Source organism: Dothidotthia symphoricarpi (genome assembly GCF_010015815.1).
Source record: "Dothidotthia symphoricarpi CBS 119687 unplaced genomic scaffold P153scaffold_6, whole genome shotgun sequence".
Classification (NCBI taxonomy): Eukaryota; Fungi; Ascomycota; class Dothideomycetes; order Pleosporales; family Dothidotthiaceae; genus Dothidotthia; species Dothidotthia symphoricarpi.
The window spans coordinates 403,139-420,717 of NW_022985013.1; the positions used below are offsets into that span (position 1 = coordinate 403,139).

At 49.4% G+C, this 17,579-nt stretch overlaps 6 protein-coding genes and 1 non-coding gene across 7 annotated transcripts; 2 read left to right on the plus strand and 5 right to left on the minus strand.

Moving 5' to 3' along the window:
* Positions 1 to 1,457: 1,457 nt before the first annotated feature.
* P153DRAFT_193605 (uncharacterized protein) lies at positions 1,458 to 2,238 on the minus strand. Its single transcript, XM_033662445.1, has one exon. The coding sequence runs from the start codon at positions 2,045 to 2,047 to the stop codon at positions 1,649 to 1,651; it is 399 nt and encodes a 132-aa protein (XP_033525753.1). The 5' UTR covers positions 2,048 to 2,238; the 3' UTR covers positions 1,458 to 1,648.
* An 8,213-nt stretch (positions 2,239 to 10,451) lies between these two features.
* Positions 10,452 to 10,589, plus strand: P153DRAFT_t42. The gene has a single exon. It is a non-coding gene; the product is annotated as a tRNA-Thr (tRNA).
* Positions 10,590 to 11,698: 1,109 nt separating this feature from the next.
* P153DRAFT_394713 (uncharacterized protein) lies at positions 11,699 to 12,605 on the minus strand (the record flags this gene model as incomplete). The annotated part of the gene is made up of 2 exons (XM_033671332.1): positions 11,699 to 12,158; positions 12,211 to 12,605. 2 exons carry the CDS (start codon positions 12,603 to 12,605, stop codon positions 11,699 to 11,701), a joined length of 855 nt encoding a protein of 284 aa, XP_033525754.1.
* A 141-nt stretch (positions 12,606 to 12,746) lies between these two features.
* On the minus strand, positions 12,747 to 13,025 carry P153DRAFT_383479 (uncharacterized protein; the record flags this gene model as incomplete). The annotated part of the gene is made up of 2 exons (XM_033670237.1): positions 12,747 to 12,785; positions 12,852 to 13,025. 2 exons carry the CDS (start codon positions 13,023 to 13,025, stop codon positions 12,747 to 12,749), a joined length of 213 nt encoding a protein of 70 aa, XP_033525755.1.
* Positions 13,026 to 13,374: 349 nt separating this feature from the next.
* P153DRAFT_416303 (uncharacterized protein) lies at positions 13,375 to 14,431 on the plus strand (the record flags this gene model as incomplete). The annotated part of the gene is made up of 3 exons (XM_033672149.1): positions 13,375 to 13,562; positions 13,614 to 13,759; positions 13,943 to 14,431. 3 exons carry the CDS (start codon positions 13,375 to 13,377, stop codon positions 14,302 to 14,304), a joined length of 696 nt encoding a protein of 231 aa, XP_033525756.1. The 3' UTR covers positions 14,305 to 14,431.
* On the minus strand, positions 14,319 to 15,142 carry P153DRAFT_383481 (uncharacterized protein; the record flags this gene model as incomplete). Its single annotated transcript, XM_033670238.1, has 5 exons — positions 14,319 to 14,507; positions 14,572 to 14,664; positions 14,726 to 14,787; positions 14,844 to 14,962; positions 15,018 to 15,142. 5 exons carry the CDS (start codon positions 15,140 to 15,142, stop codon positions 14,319 to 14,321), a joined length of 588 nt encoding a protein of 195 aa, XP_033525757.1.
* Positions 15,143 to 15,992: 850 nt separating this feature from the next.
* On the minus strand, positions 15,993 to 16,685 carry P153DRAFT_193708 (uncharacterized protein). Its single transcript, XM_033662446.1, has 3 exons — positions 16,615 to 16,685; positions 16,399 to 16,521; positions 15,993 to 16,312 (listed from the first exon to the last, which is right to left on the minus strand). Exons 2-3 carry the CDS (start codon positions 16,440 to 16,442, stop codon positions 16,069 to 16,071), a joined length of 288 nt encoding a protein of 95 aa, XP_033525758.1. The 5' UTR covers positions 16,443 to 16,521; positions 16,615 to 16,685; the 3' UTR covers positions 15,993 to 16,068.
* Between the last annotated feature and the right edge of the window lie 894 nt (positions 16,686 to 17,579).

Genomic DNA, 17,579 nt, shown 5'->3' on the forward strand with positions numbered 1-17,579 from the left:
CCACGAAGGCTTTTGGAGTACGGCGACTAATGAGATTTGTTACTCCTGCCCTCACTCGTGAGACGTGACGTGAAAGACTTTTTCCAAGTTCCTCACGCTAGAATATCTACTCATCAACCGTCATTTATGGTTGCTTGCAGTTATACGACTAGCGAAGATTGATTCCAGACGGCTTTTGTCGTTGCTCGCCTGCAGACCGTCTTCGAGGTACCAATGAAGAAGATGGTTTGATGGTGAGATACATTCATTGTCTCATACCTAGCACTTTGCCAGTAATGAGAGACCAGGTCTTCTCCGACCAGTTATTCTGAGTAGCCATCTCATTGCCGTGTTACGCACATTCCTCTGCCTATTTCTTCTATCGGGGCATCGTTGAAAGACAGTCGGTTTCAGTCATGAAGCTTCCTATATCAATGCAAGATGCCATCGAGCTTCGATCTTACCTAGCAATACAAGCATTCGCTCCTTCAAGCATCTCGGTCCTAACTTCCATACCTCCCTCTGACACTTCATGTTCTCTTTATTCTTCTTGGCTTCAAGATCCTTCTTCACGCACGTCACATCAGTGAAACTCTATTATGATAATGGCGTAGTTCAGACATGCCCACAAATGCTCACTACAATATCCTTCATCTTCCACAAAGCGACAGGGTGGACGTCGGCAATATTCATGAGTTGTAAGCATGTACACGATGATGAAGTTTCTGCACGACCTGCCATTGTCATAACCTATATTATGTCCCATATTCGAAACTAGGAAGTACCAAAGAAGGTTTGTTGACAATGAACATCCCGGCCTAATGACCCGACCTCTCGGTCAATTGCAAAAGCGGGAAGTAAGCTGCATTCTTTGTAGCTCCTACAAGCTGCAAAACTACACAAGTAAAATACAAAAATGTATACGTAAGGCGCATACAGTTATAAATCTAGGCGCAAGATTTTTACACTAAACACAGTTGTATTTGTTAAGCTGTTGCTTGTTTTTGCTGCACCTTGGTTCCTGGTATTTCGATTGACCGAGAGCCGACCATACAGGCTTTAAGGTGAATGATGTTGTCTCCTCAGTCTAACAACGGTGAGCACTGCGAGTCGACTTGAACAGACAAAAGCCAAGAGTGTTGATACAACCATGAGTAAATTATGAGTAAGGCTAGATGCTCTGACATACAGGGGTTCCAGATGTGGGTCGAGAAGGCGCGTGTCGACTGCACGGTCATGGTGACGCATTATCCCAGCTTGCTCTTGCTCAACAATCCTTAAACTGACCACCCTCTCACTTTTCCTCAAAGTCTCTCATGCTCGGTTCAAGAAGTTCGAAAAGTCGAGCGCACCAACGAATTACAGATTATCTCGAAGCTATGTAAAACACGTCTCTCTTCAGCAAGCCAGCCATTCAGCTCCAAACCACCATTCGTCATCCATGAAAAAATATTACAGCCGAAGCCATCAAATCCATCAAATCCATCAAATCCATCAAATCCAATCGTCAAAGTCAATCATCAAAGCCCACCGAAGGGAGGGTATAAAGCGAAGTCCCCCACAAAAAAGAATAACGTCGCGTCGTGAATGAACGGCCAGAACCGTCGCGCCGTTGTTGAAGATGTTTCCTCCCCGTTGAAACACGTAACTATGCGCGTTGAGCTCTCGTTCAAAGAGCGACAACAACGAGGAAACCGATGACTCCAGCTATACCAGCACCGATCGCAGCACTAGGGTGTGATGCGCCGCCTGTAAATTGTGCACTCGTCGGCTGTGTATTCGTCGGCAGTGCACTGCTGGAACGCGAAGCAGTGCTGTTGTGGCCAGTCGGCATGGCGCTTGAGGATGGCGTGGCGCTTGAGGATGGCGTATAAGAGAGCGTGTTGTTCTCGACAGCAGCTACGGGGTACATGGCAGGTAGGATACTCTTCACGTCGGAAGGTAGAGCCTCGTACCACGCAGGTGTATTGCCAGCAGAAAGTGAAGAACCAATCGCCGATGCGAATGCGTCAGAAGATGCGAGCGCATAGCTGATAGAGTCTGCGGGCAACGCGGTCGCGAGTGCCATCACGACCGAATTCCGAACATCAGGACTACGTTAGGGTCAGATCCAGTCACATGCATCGTGTGTTCATTGTAGTCGCATACGAGATGGTTGTTGTTTGTGCAGACGCGCTCATGACCAAAGCGGCCAAAGCAGCAACAGCCTTGAAAAGCATGACTGATTGTCGATATCAAGATAAACGAGGGATTGACACCGGTGAGCGACCGAGAGCGAGTATGGACCACGTGTTCGGTGGAGTAGCGAATGACGAGCAGAAAAACAATAAAAGAGTGTGGGTACGAGAATGCGAGCAAAAGAGATGGACAAAAAAAGTGAGGATCCCCGGCTCTATATGATACGAAATGTTCACGATGTAGGGCGGCTAGGTCAGCCTAAGATTTAAGATTGCGTCGTGCCCAGATGATCACGGCCAGACTGGAACACAAATGAGATGTTCGCAATGTCGCTATTCGCTATCTTGCTTTTATTGTCACCACTAGTTGAACGCGTCAATCGAATGGCGTGCGGCATTGTGTTCAAGCGCAGTCTTAGTTCTTCCTGCGAGAACCCCTTCTTTGGAAACGTTCTGACAGAACACAGCAAAACTCGTCCAAGATCGAGAGTTTCCATGGCATCAGGACAACACTACTGCCGCGATGGCACGCGATCATCTTTACGCTAAAGCTGCTTTCGCAAGAAGATCGACTAACAGGCCAATCAGCACCCGCATGAGGCCGTTAGTAGGATCTCATTTCCACGTTTTGAGCGTCACATGGGACACTCTGTCGGCATGCGAGGCTGATTGAGTTATCGGTGTTCCGTAAGTCTTGCTGCCACACCCTTGTGGGCCATGTTCTACGAGCAGCATTTAGTACCAAAGAACGGAATTTGCCGTTGTCTCAACGAGCTGAAGCTGACACTGGGCTGGCACAGTTGGCGTTTGTAGGTCAATATCGAAGCCAACGACGTCGCGTGTTGCAACTTATCATTGGAGATAGGCCACGGCTGCTTAGATGCTAGACTCTCTAGTTAGCCTTGGTTTGAGTTCCGCATCAAATGCCGACTTGAACTTTTCCGCTATCTCTCCATGCCCCTTTTTCAGATGAGTTGTGACCTGGAGGCTGTAAGAGGGTTTGCACCAAGCCTCGGTCGCTGTTGGGAGCTTCAATTATCTTCATTCAGCAATTTTCGAAGAGAACAGCGGCAAGTCACAAGCAGTGGTCTGAGCCTTTTGCTTGCGCGATAGAAACCGAGGTAAGTGTCCAAGTAGAGACGATGCTTGATTTGTCGTTTTCAACCTCTCATATCGGCTTTATGGTGAAGCCGACGTAGTCTCAAGCCTTTCGACTAGAGGCAATCTCTTTCTATCTGCCGTCGTCTAATCATGCCGGACGCATCTATCCTAGATAATTAGCCGTGCGATGTGCAATCGCTCATGCACCTGTCACCTACCCAAGGTATCAACTTCCATCTGTTTCATTCGATCAATTCCCTCGTTTCGTTGTGACAAGGCGTATTCCATGGGCGTGTCCTTTCACTTCGAGCTGAAGATACAGTAGCCTCTCCACGCGTCACTCTTTTTTTGGTCCTCTTTGCGTATAATGCCATCCTGTGATCAATCGCTAGACGACTTGGACCTTTGCCGTAGAAATAGCAGTAAACATACACGTCGGTTCGTCTTGACGTCTGTATGTGGTCAACTAATTTAGAAACACAGTCAATCGTACGTGTGTGTTATTGTTTAACCGACATGCCATGTGCATATTGAGTTAGATCTGGCGAGTGTCCATTTTCTTGCAAGAGAAATGCTAGGGCTATAAAATGTATATATGACAATGTAGGTAAACTTCGACAGGTTATGTAAAGAGTATTGCCCAACTCGTGGGGTCGAATAGCTGGGCGATCAAACACTTCCCAGATGATTCATGTGTATATTTTTTGAGTGTAAGTTATATTCCACGTCTCGTATCTTGAAAGGATAGACTGCTATGTACCTGCCAGAACTACTGATGAGCCGAGTCTTGTCGACCTGCAAAGGTGCCTCCCGGCCAATCGAAATACCATGAACCAGGGTGCAGCGAGATCATGCAACAGCTTAACAACTACAACTAAGTTTAGTATGGGACTCTTGTGACAGGATCTTAAGCTGTATACGCCTTAGGTACACTTTAACAAATTCTGATTGTGTAGTTTTGCGGCTTGTAGTAACCACAAATAATGTAGCTTTCCGCTTTTACAGTTGACCAAGATAGTGCTTCCCTAGTCTCACAGCCCTGAGAAAAGAGATCAAGAACAAAAAAACCTACCCCAGGAAGGCGCAAAAGCGAGACCGCCAAGACCACCGCCAAGACCGTGCAAAAAGGCAAAAAGAAGCTCAAAACAACCGCCAAAGGTCGTGTAAAAAGACAAAAAGGATAATGGGCCGAACCGGGAGTGAGGGGTTTGGTGGGGGGTGGTGATAAGGAGGGGATCAGGATGCCTGGGTATATGGGTGGCACTGAGGTACAAAATCGGGTAAATTACCCCGCAGCTTTGGGGTGTAAAAAACACAGAAGAAAGACTGTGTTTTACACCGCATTGCGGTGTAAAACGTGAGGTAAAATTACATATAGTATTATACATATTACATAATTTTTTGTAGATTTACAGATAATTTATATATACAATTTGTTTATTCTATGTAGATCTATATAACCTACCTATAAACTTGATTGTGAGCTCAAATCCAAGCTTGATTGTGAGTTGAAATCCAGCTCGATTATAGGTGGGCTCGTGGGTGGGCTCATGGGTGGGCTTGTGGGTGGGCTCCATCGTGGGTGGGCTCGTGGGTAGGCTCAATTGTGAGCGTGTAGATGAGATAGTGTTAGTTGTTGAGTTTTCAGCTTATGTGGGGTAGGCCGGAGCTACGTTGTTGCGATTAAAAGTAGTGCTGGTAATAAGAAATCTAAGAAAATTACTAAGTACATATATACGCGGTGTAAAGTGTAGATTTACCTAATTCTGCGGTGTAAAATACCTAGTGCCACATGTGAACTGAAGGCTATGTGAGTCTTGACCTTGTACGATGTATAGATATCGCACGCGTGCCAGCATCACGCTATCATCATGCATTCTTTGGTACGAGTGCTAGGATCGTGCGTCTAGCTAAACCCATCCGCTGTCTTTCAACTCCGATGGTTTATGTCTGCTCTACTCCGCAATAACTGCATCTTTGGTGATAGCAACACACACAAGTCGCAGCCCAACTACCCATTGGTCCAACGTCTGCTGTATACAACATATCTTGTATCTCGCATAGTATACAAACTTCCAACCTCTCTTCTACTACGCGAACTGGTTTCGCACGAACTCCCTCTTTCTTATTCCCTAAGCGCCAACGCTGACTCCAGCTCACAGGGCCTTGGAATGACGCTCAAAAGTCCTCCACTTATCTAGCATACGGTGCAGATCCGAAAAGGTAGGACCCTAAGGAACGGCAAAGTCACGTCGTCGGTGTTTACGATTGACCTCTTGTCGGGTTGTTGCTCTTGGCTAGCAGTTGTGCGATTCTGGAGAGTTTTAGGGGCTTGGACTCGGGTGTGAGGTTCGTGGCTGTGGTTTCTTGGATCTCAAGGCTGGTTTTGGTCTCTGTGACTTTGACGTCTTGGGCTTCTGGGGGTGAGAATTCTTGGGCCTTTGTGGGTGAGACTTCATGGCTAACTTCGACCTTATCAGTTTCGACTTCGTCGACCTCATTGCTGACTTCGGCCGGGGCGTCGATGTTGTCTACTTTTCCAAACTCTTTGGTCTCGTCGCTAGATTCTACCTTTGTAGTTTCGACGCGATCATCTGGTTCGACACTTTCTGGCTCGTGGCTGAGTTCAGCCGCTGGGGTGTCGAAATCGTCGGCTCGTTTCATCTCTTCAACCTCATGCCTAGTTTCTGTGGATGTGGTTGTGGTGTTGTCGTTTTCTTCGATCTCTTCGACCCCTTCAACCTCATGCCTGGCTTCCGCTGATGTTGTTTCAGTGTCATCGACCTGCTCAGATACTTCGATCTCAGCGCTGGCTTCAGACTCTGTGGCTTCGATATCGGCGAGTTGTGTAGGCTCTTCAATCTCATGGCTAAATTCAGTCGTCGAGGTGTCGACATTGTCGACTTCTTCAAACTCTTTGACCTCGGCGCTGACTTCAGATGCTGTGCCCTCGATGCCATCGATTTGCTCCATCTCTTTAACCTCACATCCAGCCTCAGCGTTTGCAGTTTCGCCGTTATCGATTTGTCCAAGTTCCTTGAAGCCAATCTGTACGGCTTCAACATCTTCCTTGGCCCCGTTACCCTCAGCTTTCCCTTCGGCCTCCAAAGGTTCGCGCTCTTCTGTTTGTTCGTTGGTATCGACCAAAGTCTCCTCCTCGGCGCTGACCTGCTCATCTCCTTCCCCTTCTGCAGCAGCCGCTTGCCCATCAGTCCCCAATGCTTTCATTCTCTGTTGTTGAAGCTGCCATCTTTTTGCCCGCAGTGCTGAACGTTGCTTTTGTGTTGGCTTCGGGGAAGTGGGGAGAGCTCCAAGTACAGGTGTCACTGAGGATGGCGTACCATCATTCTCCTGGATCTGGTCGTAAGACGGGGACTTGTCCTCGGAACTGTGGGTCTGGGCGATGTCGGCCAGAAATCTCTCCATGTCGGACTCGAAGATTTCGTCTTGTGTGAGGGTGCTTTCCTGTGACGGGACTACCTTGGCGTTCTGCTGGTGAATAACGTCCGGTGTATCGGTGTCTTTGACTGCGTCTGAGATCTTCTCGATCACATCGATGGACGGCTTGTCCTGAACGACCTGATCTTCCCCGGCTGTGCGCGGCGCATCCCCCCCTTCTTTCATCAAGGTGTCATTGACATCTTGCATCATATCATGCCACAACCTGTTATCCTTTGATCCACTCGACTTATTGCGCTCCAGTTGCTCAATCGCCTTCTTCTCCCTCCTCTCCCTCTTCCTCTCCTTCTTCTGCAACCTACTCTCCTCTCTCTCCTGCCTGACCTGCTCGCGCCGCTTCGCACGGAGAATCGAAAGAACAACGTGTCCCTGCGCGAAGCCAGTCTGCGATGCTTCGAGCCAGGCGTCTTTTGTGGCCTCTATCTTTTGCGCGCGGGCCAGCGTGATCTCCCGTTGGCGTTCGAGGGCTTCCAGGAAGCTTTCTTGCTTTTCTTGTTTCTGCTGCGACTTTTCTTGTTCAGGATCGGTTTGCATGATCTCGGTCATGAGGTTCTTGGCCAGTGTCCCGGCCACTGATATGAGGGGGGCTTCCTGCTCATTGGGAGAAACTTGCTCGTTCTTTTCCGTTGCAGAGACTTTTTCTGTTTCTTTCAATAAAAGGGCATGTTGAATTCGTTCGATTGCTCTTACCACCTGCGGGCTTGATTGAGTAGCAATTACTGGCTTCGGGACATCGACTTTGGCTTTTGGGACATCCACTCTGGCTTTTGGGACATCCACTCTGGCTTTTGGGACATCCACTCTGGCTTTTGGGACATCCACTTTGGCTTTTGGGACATCGACTTTGGCTTTTGGGACATCCATTTTGGCTTTTGGCTTTTCTGCTGTCTGAACTTTTGGCTTCTCTGCTATCTGAGCTTTAGAACTTTTTGATGCTCGAGCTTTCGACCTCTCTGATACCTCAACTTTTGACTTGACTTTTGCTGCGCTTTGGGTTTTGGCGGCGGCACGCCTTTCGCGCCTGCTTTGCTTCTCGGGCCCAACAAGTGCGCTGACAATGGATTTTTCCTTGGATTGCACTACTGCGCTCGCTTCTGATTTTGCTGGAGTCTGAACAAGTACGCTGGTCTTTGCTTTTGCTGGAGCCTCAATAGGTGCGCTATCCTTTGGTTCTACCTTGGTCTGCACAGCTGCACTGGTCTCTGACTTTTCCGGAACCTGTTTGGGGACGCTCTCCTTCGGTATCACTGGAGTCTGCACAGGCACACTTGCTTTGGATTTTGCCTCGGTCTGAGCAGATACACTTGCCTTTGGTCTTATCTCGGTCTGCGTAGGCACAGGCTTTGTCTCGGTCTGTGCAGGCGCAGTTACTTTAGGTTCCGTCCGGGCCTGCGTAGGTACACTGACTTCAGGCTCTGTCCGGGTCTGCGCAGGTGCACTGACTTTAGGCTTTGTCTCGATCTGTGTAGTTACACTGACTTCGGGCTTTTCTTGTGTCTTTACGGGCACGCTCGTGTCAAGCTTTGTCTCAGTCTGTATAGGCGCAGTTATCTTGGATGTCGCTTTAGACGAGCTGGTTTCGGGTTTCGGGTCCACTTGTACAGGCACATTCGTGCTCTTCTCCTGTGATGGTGTGGGTTCTGGAGGTGCCGGCTTTGGTGAAGGTGTTGGAAACACCGGCTTTGATGTGGGTGTTGGAGGTATGGGTTCTGATACGGGCTCCGTCCTTTTGTCCTCACCATAACCTATATACTTGCCCGATCGAAACAGGGGATTTTCCATTTGATTGTTGATCGGCAGTGGCTGTTGGACCTGCTGCGATGGAACTTTTACGGCCTTTGCTCCAGGCTGAGGTGGTGTGTTCTTTGGCTTTTCTTGATCCTGCGTAGACTTTTGTGACACATCCTTGATGGAAATTTGTGGAAAATCGTCTTCTCTATCATGGACTCGACCAAAAAACATGTTGGTCAGGTTTTGTAGATATGATGTTGCCTGTGGTCGGGGCGCCGCTTTAACTTCAGTATCTGCGTCTGCCTGCGTTTGAATCTGGGTCATCGCCTTTCGGGCTTCTCGCGCCTTTTCCCGCCCTTTTTCTCGCGCTTCTGCTTGCGCTTCTGCTCGCACCTCTGCCTGCACTTCCGCTCGCACTTCCGCTCGCACTTCTGCCCGCGCCTCTGCCCGAGCCTCTGCTCGCGCCTGGTCTATCAATCTCTTCTGATTTCGAGTTCGCTCCTGCACTTGCGTCGCGGTATCTTTTGCTCGGTTCAATTTAGTTTGCGCCAACGCTTTTGCTTTTTCTAGCAGCAGTTCCTCAGGTGTCTTTAATAACCGATGGTCGTCAAGGCCAATTCTTTTGATGACGTCCTTGAGAGTCTGGATTTTGTATCCTGAATCTACATACACAGCTCCCAGAATTGCTTCGAAGGTCTCAGCCACATGGTTCCTGGAAGCACCAGCAGATCTGTCTGAGACCAAGATACTATCCTGGAAATTCAATGCACGACCTTTGATGTCCAATGCATAACGAGTCATGACATCCTTGTCCATGTCCGAATACTCCTCTGTATACAGTATTAGTGGACGGTGGCATGGTTTCGACCAAATATGTACTTACTGGTAGAGTTTCCTGTATTGTACCATATCTCACAAATAGCTAAACTTAGTGCACGATCTCCGAGAAGCGCAAGTCGATTGTTTCGCTCGACTGGGATGATTCTACCATTGAAGTACAGCGGGTGATTGCTCCTGCTGTTTTTGAGTGCTTGTATGCAGATCATCCTGTCTTTGAACATGTAACCGATGCGCTCCTCAACGACACCAACCTTGGCTGCTGCGTCGAGAAGGTCATGATACGACTCTGGAGGTGGCACTCTCCATTCCATGTCCTTGCTCTCAAACGCGAAATACGCTTGATCTCTTCTCTGGAAAAGGTCGGGTATCCGAGCTTTTGGTCCGAAATGCTGGCGCTGTTTGCCTTTAATCCAAAGTATGAAATGCTCCATACGGCTTCGATTCCAAAGTTTTTCGAACAGCAGATTTTTGGCCGTCCTTGACTGCTGTTTCTTGATCGACGCAGGACTGACTGTCGTCTTCTCGCGCGTATGGATATTTGACTCGTGCCATACTTTCGATTCTCGGAAGCCCCGCAATTGCCTGAGTTGCGAGACCTTCCATGTTCTTCTCGCCATAGAAACCATCTTGCAGCTTTTCCATACCCTCGGAAAATTCCTTTCAACATGTTAGCTATATTGGACGTTTTGCAGATGCTCCTGTTAGAATGTGCGAAACAATTTGGACCAGCAAAGACATACCCACCAAACACCAATCAACAACTCCTAAGCACCGATGTGTCCAAGCAACCCGTTTTGACCGTTGAATTTCGATGCGGATTGTGATGCTGTCAGGACTGTCCGATCTACCGGTAGAGATAATTTAGTCACTAGCGACGCGCACCGTGCGCGGAACTTTTGCCACACGTTTTCAATCAAGTGCATCACAATCTTTGTTCATCCTCCTTTCATAGTGGCCGTTTCGGTTCCTCTGAAAGACGCAGAGGGCTAACACTTTCAGAAAGTTTCTGCGTCTGGCAGAGCGTAAACATCGAACGCCGCGTCCCAATTGTTTCGACGTGAACGCGTTCCATCACGAAGTCACGTTTTTACGCCTCCTCTTGCATTGGTACTCTCATGAAAGGTACATGTATGACTTGGTTACGATGCTTTCCATCCAATCACCGGCCGAATGGTCTAGTCGCATGATTCCTGCTTTGTAGGCTCTCTCGCTCCACCACATCTAAACTCTCGCTAATCATGTCTCCAGGGGTTTTCCGCTCAAGTCTGCAGGAGGTCCCGAGTTCAACTCTCGGTTCGGCCCATTTCTTTTTGCATGAAATTGGTGGTTGATTTGAGCCAATCGTGTTGCACGGACACGTAAAAAATCCTCTATATATATTGTAAAGAATATTTTATATACACCAAATTACAAAAAAAAGTTCCTCCTTTTATTTATATTTCTGTTCTATTCCTACACCTAGTTCCTTTAGATTTTTTTCTTTTTTTTCTTAGGCGTTAAAGCAAGGCTGGTTAAGCTAGCGTTTAATACTAAAGAATCACCTCAATATTAGCTGTCTAGTGTACATCTAAAACAGTATTATTCAGTGTAGGAGGAATCTTGTGCCTAGAATTTTAAGCAGTTTATGCCTTGTGTCCTTTGACAAACTGTAATCGTATTGTTTTGCAGCTGGTAGGAGCCACAAAGAACGTAACTTGCTTAGTATCCACATGATCTATTGTCCCTTGGACCCTTCTGTCCCTCCATTTTGTTACAAAAACAACCGCCGAAGATCGTACAAAAAGACAAAAAGGACAATACGCCGAACCGGGAGTTGTGTGGTCTGGTAAGATGATAGAACAGCCTAAGTGCTTTACTATCTTACCTTTATAAAAGATACGTGGAGGGCATGGTTAACGTTGGACTTTTTACATATAGATGAGGGAGGGGATTAGGACTGCAGGTTTTCTTCAAACCCTAGCAAGGGAAATCAATAAACTCGTTCGAAATTCCCTTCTGTGTTTGTCTTCTTGGCTAAATCGAAATACTAGGAACAAGGGTGAAGCGAAATCATGTAGGAACCAAAGTGCAGCGAAATCATCCGACAGCCTGACAAACTACAACAACAACTTAGCTATATGTTGGGGGGTGAGACGGTTGCATGGCGCATAAGGTACTGGTCATGCATATGTATAGGTCTACTGAACTAGCTAGCTCCCCTGGAGAGGATATATACGCCACGGTAAGGACACCCTTTCCAAGGTTCACGTAGCACTATAAGAAACAGCGTAGCTAGTAGTTGCGCAATTCTAAAGAGTTTTAGGGGCTTAAATTTGTGTGTAGGGTTTGTAGTTGTAGTTTCTTAGATCTTAAGGCTGACTTGAGTCTCCGTGACTTCGATGTCTTGCCTACAATTCAAGCAACAGCAGCATTTATAGTTCTATCACACGCTTAAGTCTATACAAGTCATGGGGGCCTGCCCCAAGTCTATGTGCGACAGGATGGCGCGATATTGCGAAGAACTCCACGAAGATGAAGCTGCGACTGTCCATCGACTCGTTAAGCCACTTGCACATAATCATGTACGGGAGCGGGTCTATGCAGTACTGCGGATCCCCAAAGTACATGAAACTGCTGACCGAGTATTTGATCGAAGTCGTGAGGATGGTCATAGAGGTGGACATGATCCTGTTCTTGATGACGATGCGGACCGTGGTTGCTTCCTCGCTTCCAGAGAAGCTACGCCATAGCCCTCCCTGCAAACCCCCCTTGTCGCAATAAGGTAGCGTCTTTTGCACGTCCCAATGGTCACGCGTTATAAGGATAGACCTGATGTTTTTGTCTGTCGGCCCAAAGAGGTCCCTGAGCCGTAGCTCCTGCCCACCAACCTTGCTGAACTCCGCCACAAACGCGGGAGCATACCATTACCCCTGACAAAGCTGACTGGAGTTTTAACGTTTCAACCTGGTTATGAAGAGCGATCCTCTGCACACGGGGCAACTTGCTCTTCGCGCTTTTCTTAGGGCGCTTCCTATTTAGTGTAGCAGGAACGAGGTTATCGACATCGACGATTGAAGAGGCGCATCTATTGGATCCATCTCTTTCAGAAACATCATCGCTATCGTCTCCGTCTTCATCTTTATCTTCATCTTCATCCTCGTCCTCCGCTATGTCTTCGTCAAAATCATCTTCTGGCTCCGGTTCCTCAACATCTGGCGTAAAATCATCGCTATCCTCCTCATCATCTAGTTGTTCTCGAGCAGTCGGTGTTGCTGAACTCCGCCACACCTCGAGCATGCAAGGAAGCCCTGTCAACACTTGTACAATGCGGGAGCACATTGTTGCCTTTGACGACGCTGACGGAGGCTTTAACGCTTCTACCTGGTCATGAGGGGTGATTCTTGTCGGTCCCCGCGTGATGTTGAAGACGTGCGTGTGCATGTATTCGGACCAGTGTTTAGGATGTGCAGGAGGAGATGGCTAGCCCTTGTTGATCTCCGTGCTGTCGCTCTCGCCCCCCTGTGTGTTAGAGCCCTCGTCTATGTCTGTGTCCATATACGACTCCACATCTGTGTCTGTACACACGCTGTTGTTCCAGAAGTGGTTTATCTTGTTGTCCATGCAGTAAAGCTCGAATACGCCCATGAGCGACCTTGTCTCCGTCTCGATGCTCTTGGTCACGCTCCCGCATGTGGACGTGGAGCTGAGGTTGGACAAGAACATGCCTATGCGCATGGCCAAGCCGATGGAGGCGGGCATGATAGGGTACGTAAGCAGGTGTCATATGAAGGAGACGGGGTGGTACGGGTGTTCGGGCTCGAGCGAGCATGAACACGAACAAGAAGGTGCGCTGCAGGACGGGCAAGAGGAAGGCCATGATATTCCCCTTGTCCGTGTACACAGTCGTGATGGGGATCAAGTTCGCTGTGTCATACGAGTACTTTTACAAGGGTACTCTCAACTTTCTGTACTACTCTATTTAAATGGACGAGCTCAAGCGCGCGTGCGAGATCACCGACGTGAATGTAGTTGTGATCTGCCGCATGTACGTAAGTCAGGATGTGGAGTCGTACTCATGTGAGGTTGAACTGAACTCCTGCCCGCGGTCATGGCCACAGCTATCAGGTCGGTACTGAACAAGATCATGTCGTTGTGCGGAATCGTAAAGGAGTACGCGAGTATGTTGGACTACGACTTCATGGCTTCGGTCAAGAGCTCGGACTATGCCGTAGTCGACATTCTCGACATGAGCAGGCACACGGGCACGTCCATGAACAAGGCCGACGGTGAGAAGATGTACGTCTTCTGCTACAAATTCGATTACGAAGTCACTCTCACGGACTTTAGGCTGAACGTACAGTCGTGCATAGTCTCGGACATCGGCGACATGTCGGACATCATAGTTGCAGAGATGAAGCGGGACGGGAGTTTGGTGTACATTGACATGTTTTGCGTGGCCGGAGTCGTGATGTCGCGGTCGAGGTCGTACGCTGGTAAGCCTATGACCTCAATGGAGAGGCCACTCATTGTCATGAGGTCGAGCTGGACCGCGTATCCGACCACGCGTTGGCCGCCAGCCGCGTCCTATATTATACCACGTCAACGACGAGTATTCGTTCCTGGATGAAGATGGCGATGTGCCGTCCAGCACACAAACACCAACCGTTCAAGAACAGCCAGACGACGGGACAGCGATGACTTCGTGCCAGATGTCGAGGAAGCGGAGCCAGAAAATAATTTTGATGAGTTGTCCAAGCACTCACCTAACAACGCGGACATCGTTAAGAAGGATATGATGATTGCGATTGGGGATCTGAGCTTGAACACAGTGCTGTTCGATATTACGAACATGTCCTTCGCGTCAAGGACGAGGGCGTACGAGATGACGCAGTCACTCGCAAGCACGACCAGGAAGGTAATCGTGACGTTTGGCTCGGGCAGGTTGCAAGAGCGGCGTCGGATGTACCTCTTGGACTTATCATACATCGCCATTGACCCTGAGACTGCCTTTGAACGCACAACTAAGTCCCTGTCTTAGTGCAGGATCGTCTCTTATGACATGAGCTGCTCCATGTATACGCAGACATCCGTGATCTTGAGCTCACCTAGGACCATACTGTACTTTAGGAGCTTGTCCGAGAACTTCATCGTGCGCATAGGTGCGTGCCAGGTTATGTGCATGACGGGATCCCAGCTGGGTTCTCGTTCAGCATCTCGTACCACCTCGGGCTTATCAACAGCCTTGTGTTATCAAGCGTGAACGTGATTGGCTGCAGATAACGTGAGCCCGTATGAAGTCGCGCACATCAGGGAGCATAGTGTCCCCCTCGCAGGTGACTTCGACCTTCGGCAAGTCGACGTACGTGGAGCCGTTTTTGTCTGTGGACTCAATCAAGGGCTTGTTTCAAGTCAGTGTAGGTTGCGCTCCTCGAGGTGTGGAGGGACGTGGACTCGAGTACGTACGACATCATGAGCAGGGCCATGGTCATGTGTGGGCCCTGAACTTGAGCATCGTCACGGGCTTGGAGAGTTTGTGTGCACACTCAGCTTCGCCAACGAATACCAGGATTGGCACACAGTCAGGGGCGGCTTCGGCCTCGGGCACGTACAAAAGCACAGCAGCGCCTCGCAAATTGAGCCCTTGGGGATGATCGCCCGTCAGTGTTGAGTAGGGACTGATCGGGCCACGAGAACACCTGCTGCGTTAATCTTGACAATAACTCCGTCTTCCCAAGCTTGGGCGTGCCTTACCTGTACCTCCTGCGTGGGACCTCGATGCTCCTCATGATCGTGGACGGGTAGTGCTGCTTGAGGAGGGGCGTGTGTCTGGGCTGCAAGACCTCCATGATTCTGTCGTTGCACATGACCAGGGGCATGGAGTTATCTCAGTCCACGAGTTCGAGCATCTTCCCATCTACGCTGACGTACGCCCTCGGTAACACATAGTTGACCTTCCGTTTTTTCTGGTAGCGTCATCACCTCTGCACTATGGGGCTTGCGCAGCTTCCTGGAGTTGTCTACAGATCCAAACAGGGACATGCATGGGTTCATAGACCTGACTAACGCTGCTAATCCGCGGGTGACGTTCTTTGAGTTGACGAGCAAGTTCGGCTTGAAGCTCTCGCCCGTGGATGGGTTCACGAGGCTGGGCGTGTCTTTGTACGCCGGCATAGTACTTGTACATGCATATGGAATGCAAGGTTGGGCCTATGTTCGGTCGTGTACCAGAACAAGGGGGTGGGCCTAGACATGGCGCAGGAGTACTGCTTAGGTTCGTTCGTACTTGCGGGCGAGGAAAGATATGAAGGCGAGCTTGAGCGTGTCGTCGTGGTAGACACACATCCAGCCGACGAACGGCCCTTGAGCACCATCTTCCTCTCCCGTTCGACCAGCCTCATTGGCTCGATCCGGACCACGGTTGACATCGAGATATTGAGCATTTTCGTGGACTCGATCCTGATTGTGAATGGTGAATCCGCCCACCAAGATGCGCACGCGAATGGATGGCTTCGACAGCGGGGCGTATCGCACGTCAATGAACCCCCTCATGTCCTTTGTCTTCCTCTGCTCCATGTCGGCCCTGTCGTCCTCCCCGGCCATGTTCCTGACCGAGACTACCATGTTGTCCATGAGCACCCTGTCAACGTGTAGTGCCTGTCGATCGTCACCATGGGCTTGTATAAGTTCCTCCAGGCATTGCTGTCTGCGGAGTGGTTCGCGGCCTCCAGCGCGGCCTGGTTCGTGTACACGGTCAAAGGCGCCCTCTTCAGGTATGGGACCAACGACCTCGATTTGAGCGCGCTCAACGGCACACCAAGCACCACCTCATTGGGTTCATAGCCAACCAACCGCTTGAGCGAATCTGCTCTGGAGCTTGTGAACATGTTCGCCATGTTGCACGGGGACGTGTCGCCGTACTCAGACTCGCATGCGCGCATGGACTCGTTGATATTCGGGCCGTGGTCCATAATCCTGATCTGCAACGATATCGTGTACGTGAGTACCCGCCGTCGTCATCTATGCTCGTCTTTGGGGACGCGTAGTCCCTGAACGACTGCCTGAGCGTCAGTAAGAATCCGACCTTACTCGAAAAGCCTCTCGTAGATTCGGGCAAGGTTATGTTTATGTTCACCAGGTGTTATCTCTGTTTGCCCTAGTTGGTGTACCAGCTCGCATGCAGAGACATATGCGTACAAGGACTTGGACAAGTACGACAGGTCCTGAAAGTCGGAGTTATGGTTGAACGCGGACACGTCTACAACGAAGTTTAGCAACTGTGGACACCACCCTAACATCGACCGTGAGAACGAGCGGCTTCACGGGCAACCAGAAGGGCGGAAGCGGATACCTGACTATTACCAAGAGCCTTAGGGGCTGCCTCTTCCCGTGTGCAACGGCGCGTAACTTATAGTGGCTGTGAGAACTCAACGTTGCATGCTGCTCCAATCATAATCGAGTGGACTTGCAGCCTTGTTACTGCAGACAAAGGCCTCTGGTCACTATCTTGGGTTTTATGAAACTGTTGCGGATGTCAGACCTGTTAAGAACTTTATACGAAAAGTAGCCGTGTATGTTTGAAGTAGAGCTGGCTATTGGGCTTGACCAATGCATTGCTTTCGTGGCGTTATTTGCGAGTGCCGGCTGCGCCGGTGCCAAGGCCAAACGACAAGTGTACTACGAGTATAATCAGCCCCTGTTAACAATCTTCACGACGTTACCAGGCAGCCTGCACAACTCAGTATATCGACTGCCTAGACACCAAACACACATGCAAGCCAGAGCGTCTACTAGATGTTGTTTGTATCGGTCTCCACGCTGTCACCGATACGTACAACCCCGCGCGCAGCGACTTTGAAGGCCCATTTGTATACGCCGATCTCAGAACAAGGGCGTCGTTCTGCAATCATGGATGCTCCGCCGCAATCGATATCCGCACTCGAGTGCCCATGCGGCCGTATAGAACGGGCGTACTGTGCCCCGATACCGACTAGGATGCAAGCAGCGAAACAGGCATTGGATACACACCCAAGACTGGGCTAGGACGATGCTGTGCAGATCGATGTAGGTTTATAAAATCGACAAGTGTACGCGACCAGAGTGGAAATAGAACGGGATCATGGTAGAACTGAAGCCAACAGAAACTGCAAAGAAGTTAGCTTGGTTTGCCATCGAATCGTGTGTGTGCAAAGATCAAAGAGGAATAGACGAACAAAAGTAATCGTCGTTGGTTTGAAGAGGCAAAGACGAAGGACAGGCTTTCCTGCGTTATCGTAAGAATGGTCTGCAGAAGTCAGTATCTCCAATAACCCAAAG

Coding starts and splice junctions, on each gene's coding strand:
- P153DRAFT_193708 (XM_033662446.1), bottom strand. CDS start 16,442: ATGCGAGCTGGTACACCAACTAGGGCAAACAGAGATAACACCTG. Junction 16,313..16,398: donor GCAAACAGAGATAACACCTG/GTGAACATAAAC, acceptor GCAGTCGTTCAG/GGACTACGCGTCCCCAAAGA.
- P153DRAFT_193605 (XM_033662445.1), bottom strand. CDS start 2,047: ATGGCACTCGCGACCGCGTTGCCCGCAGACTCTATCAGCTATGCGCTC.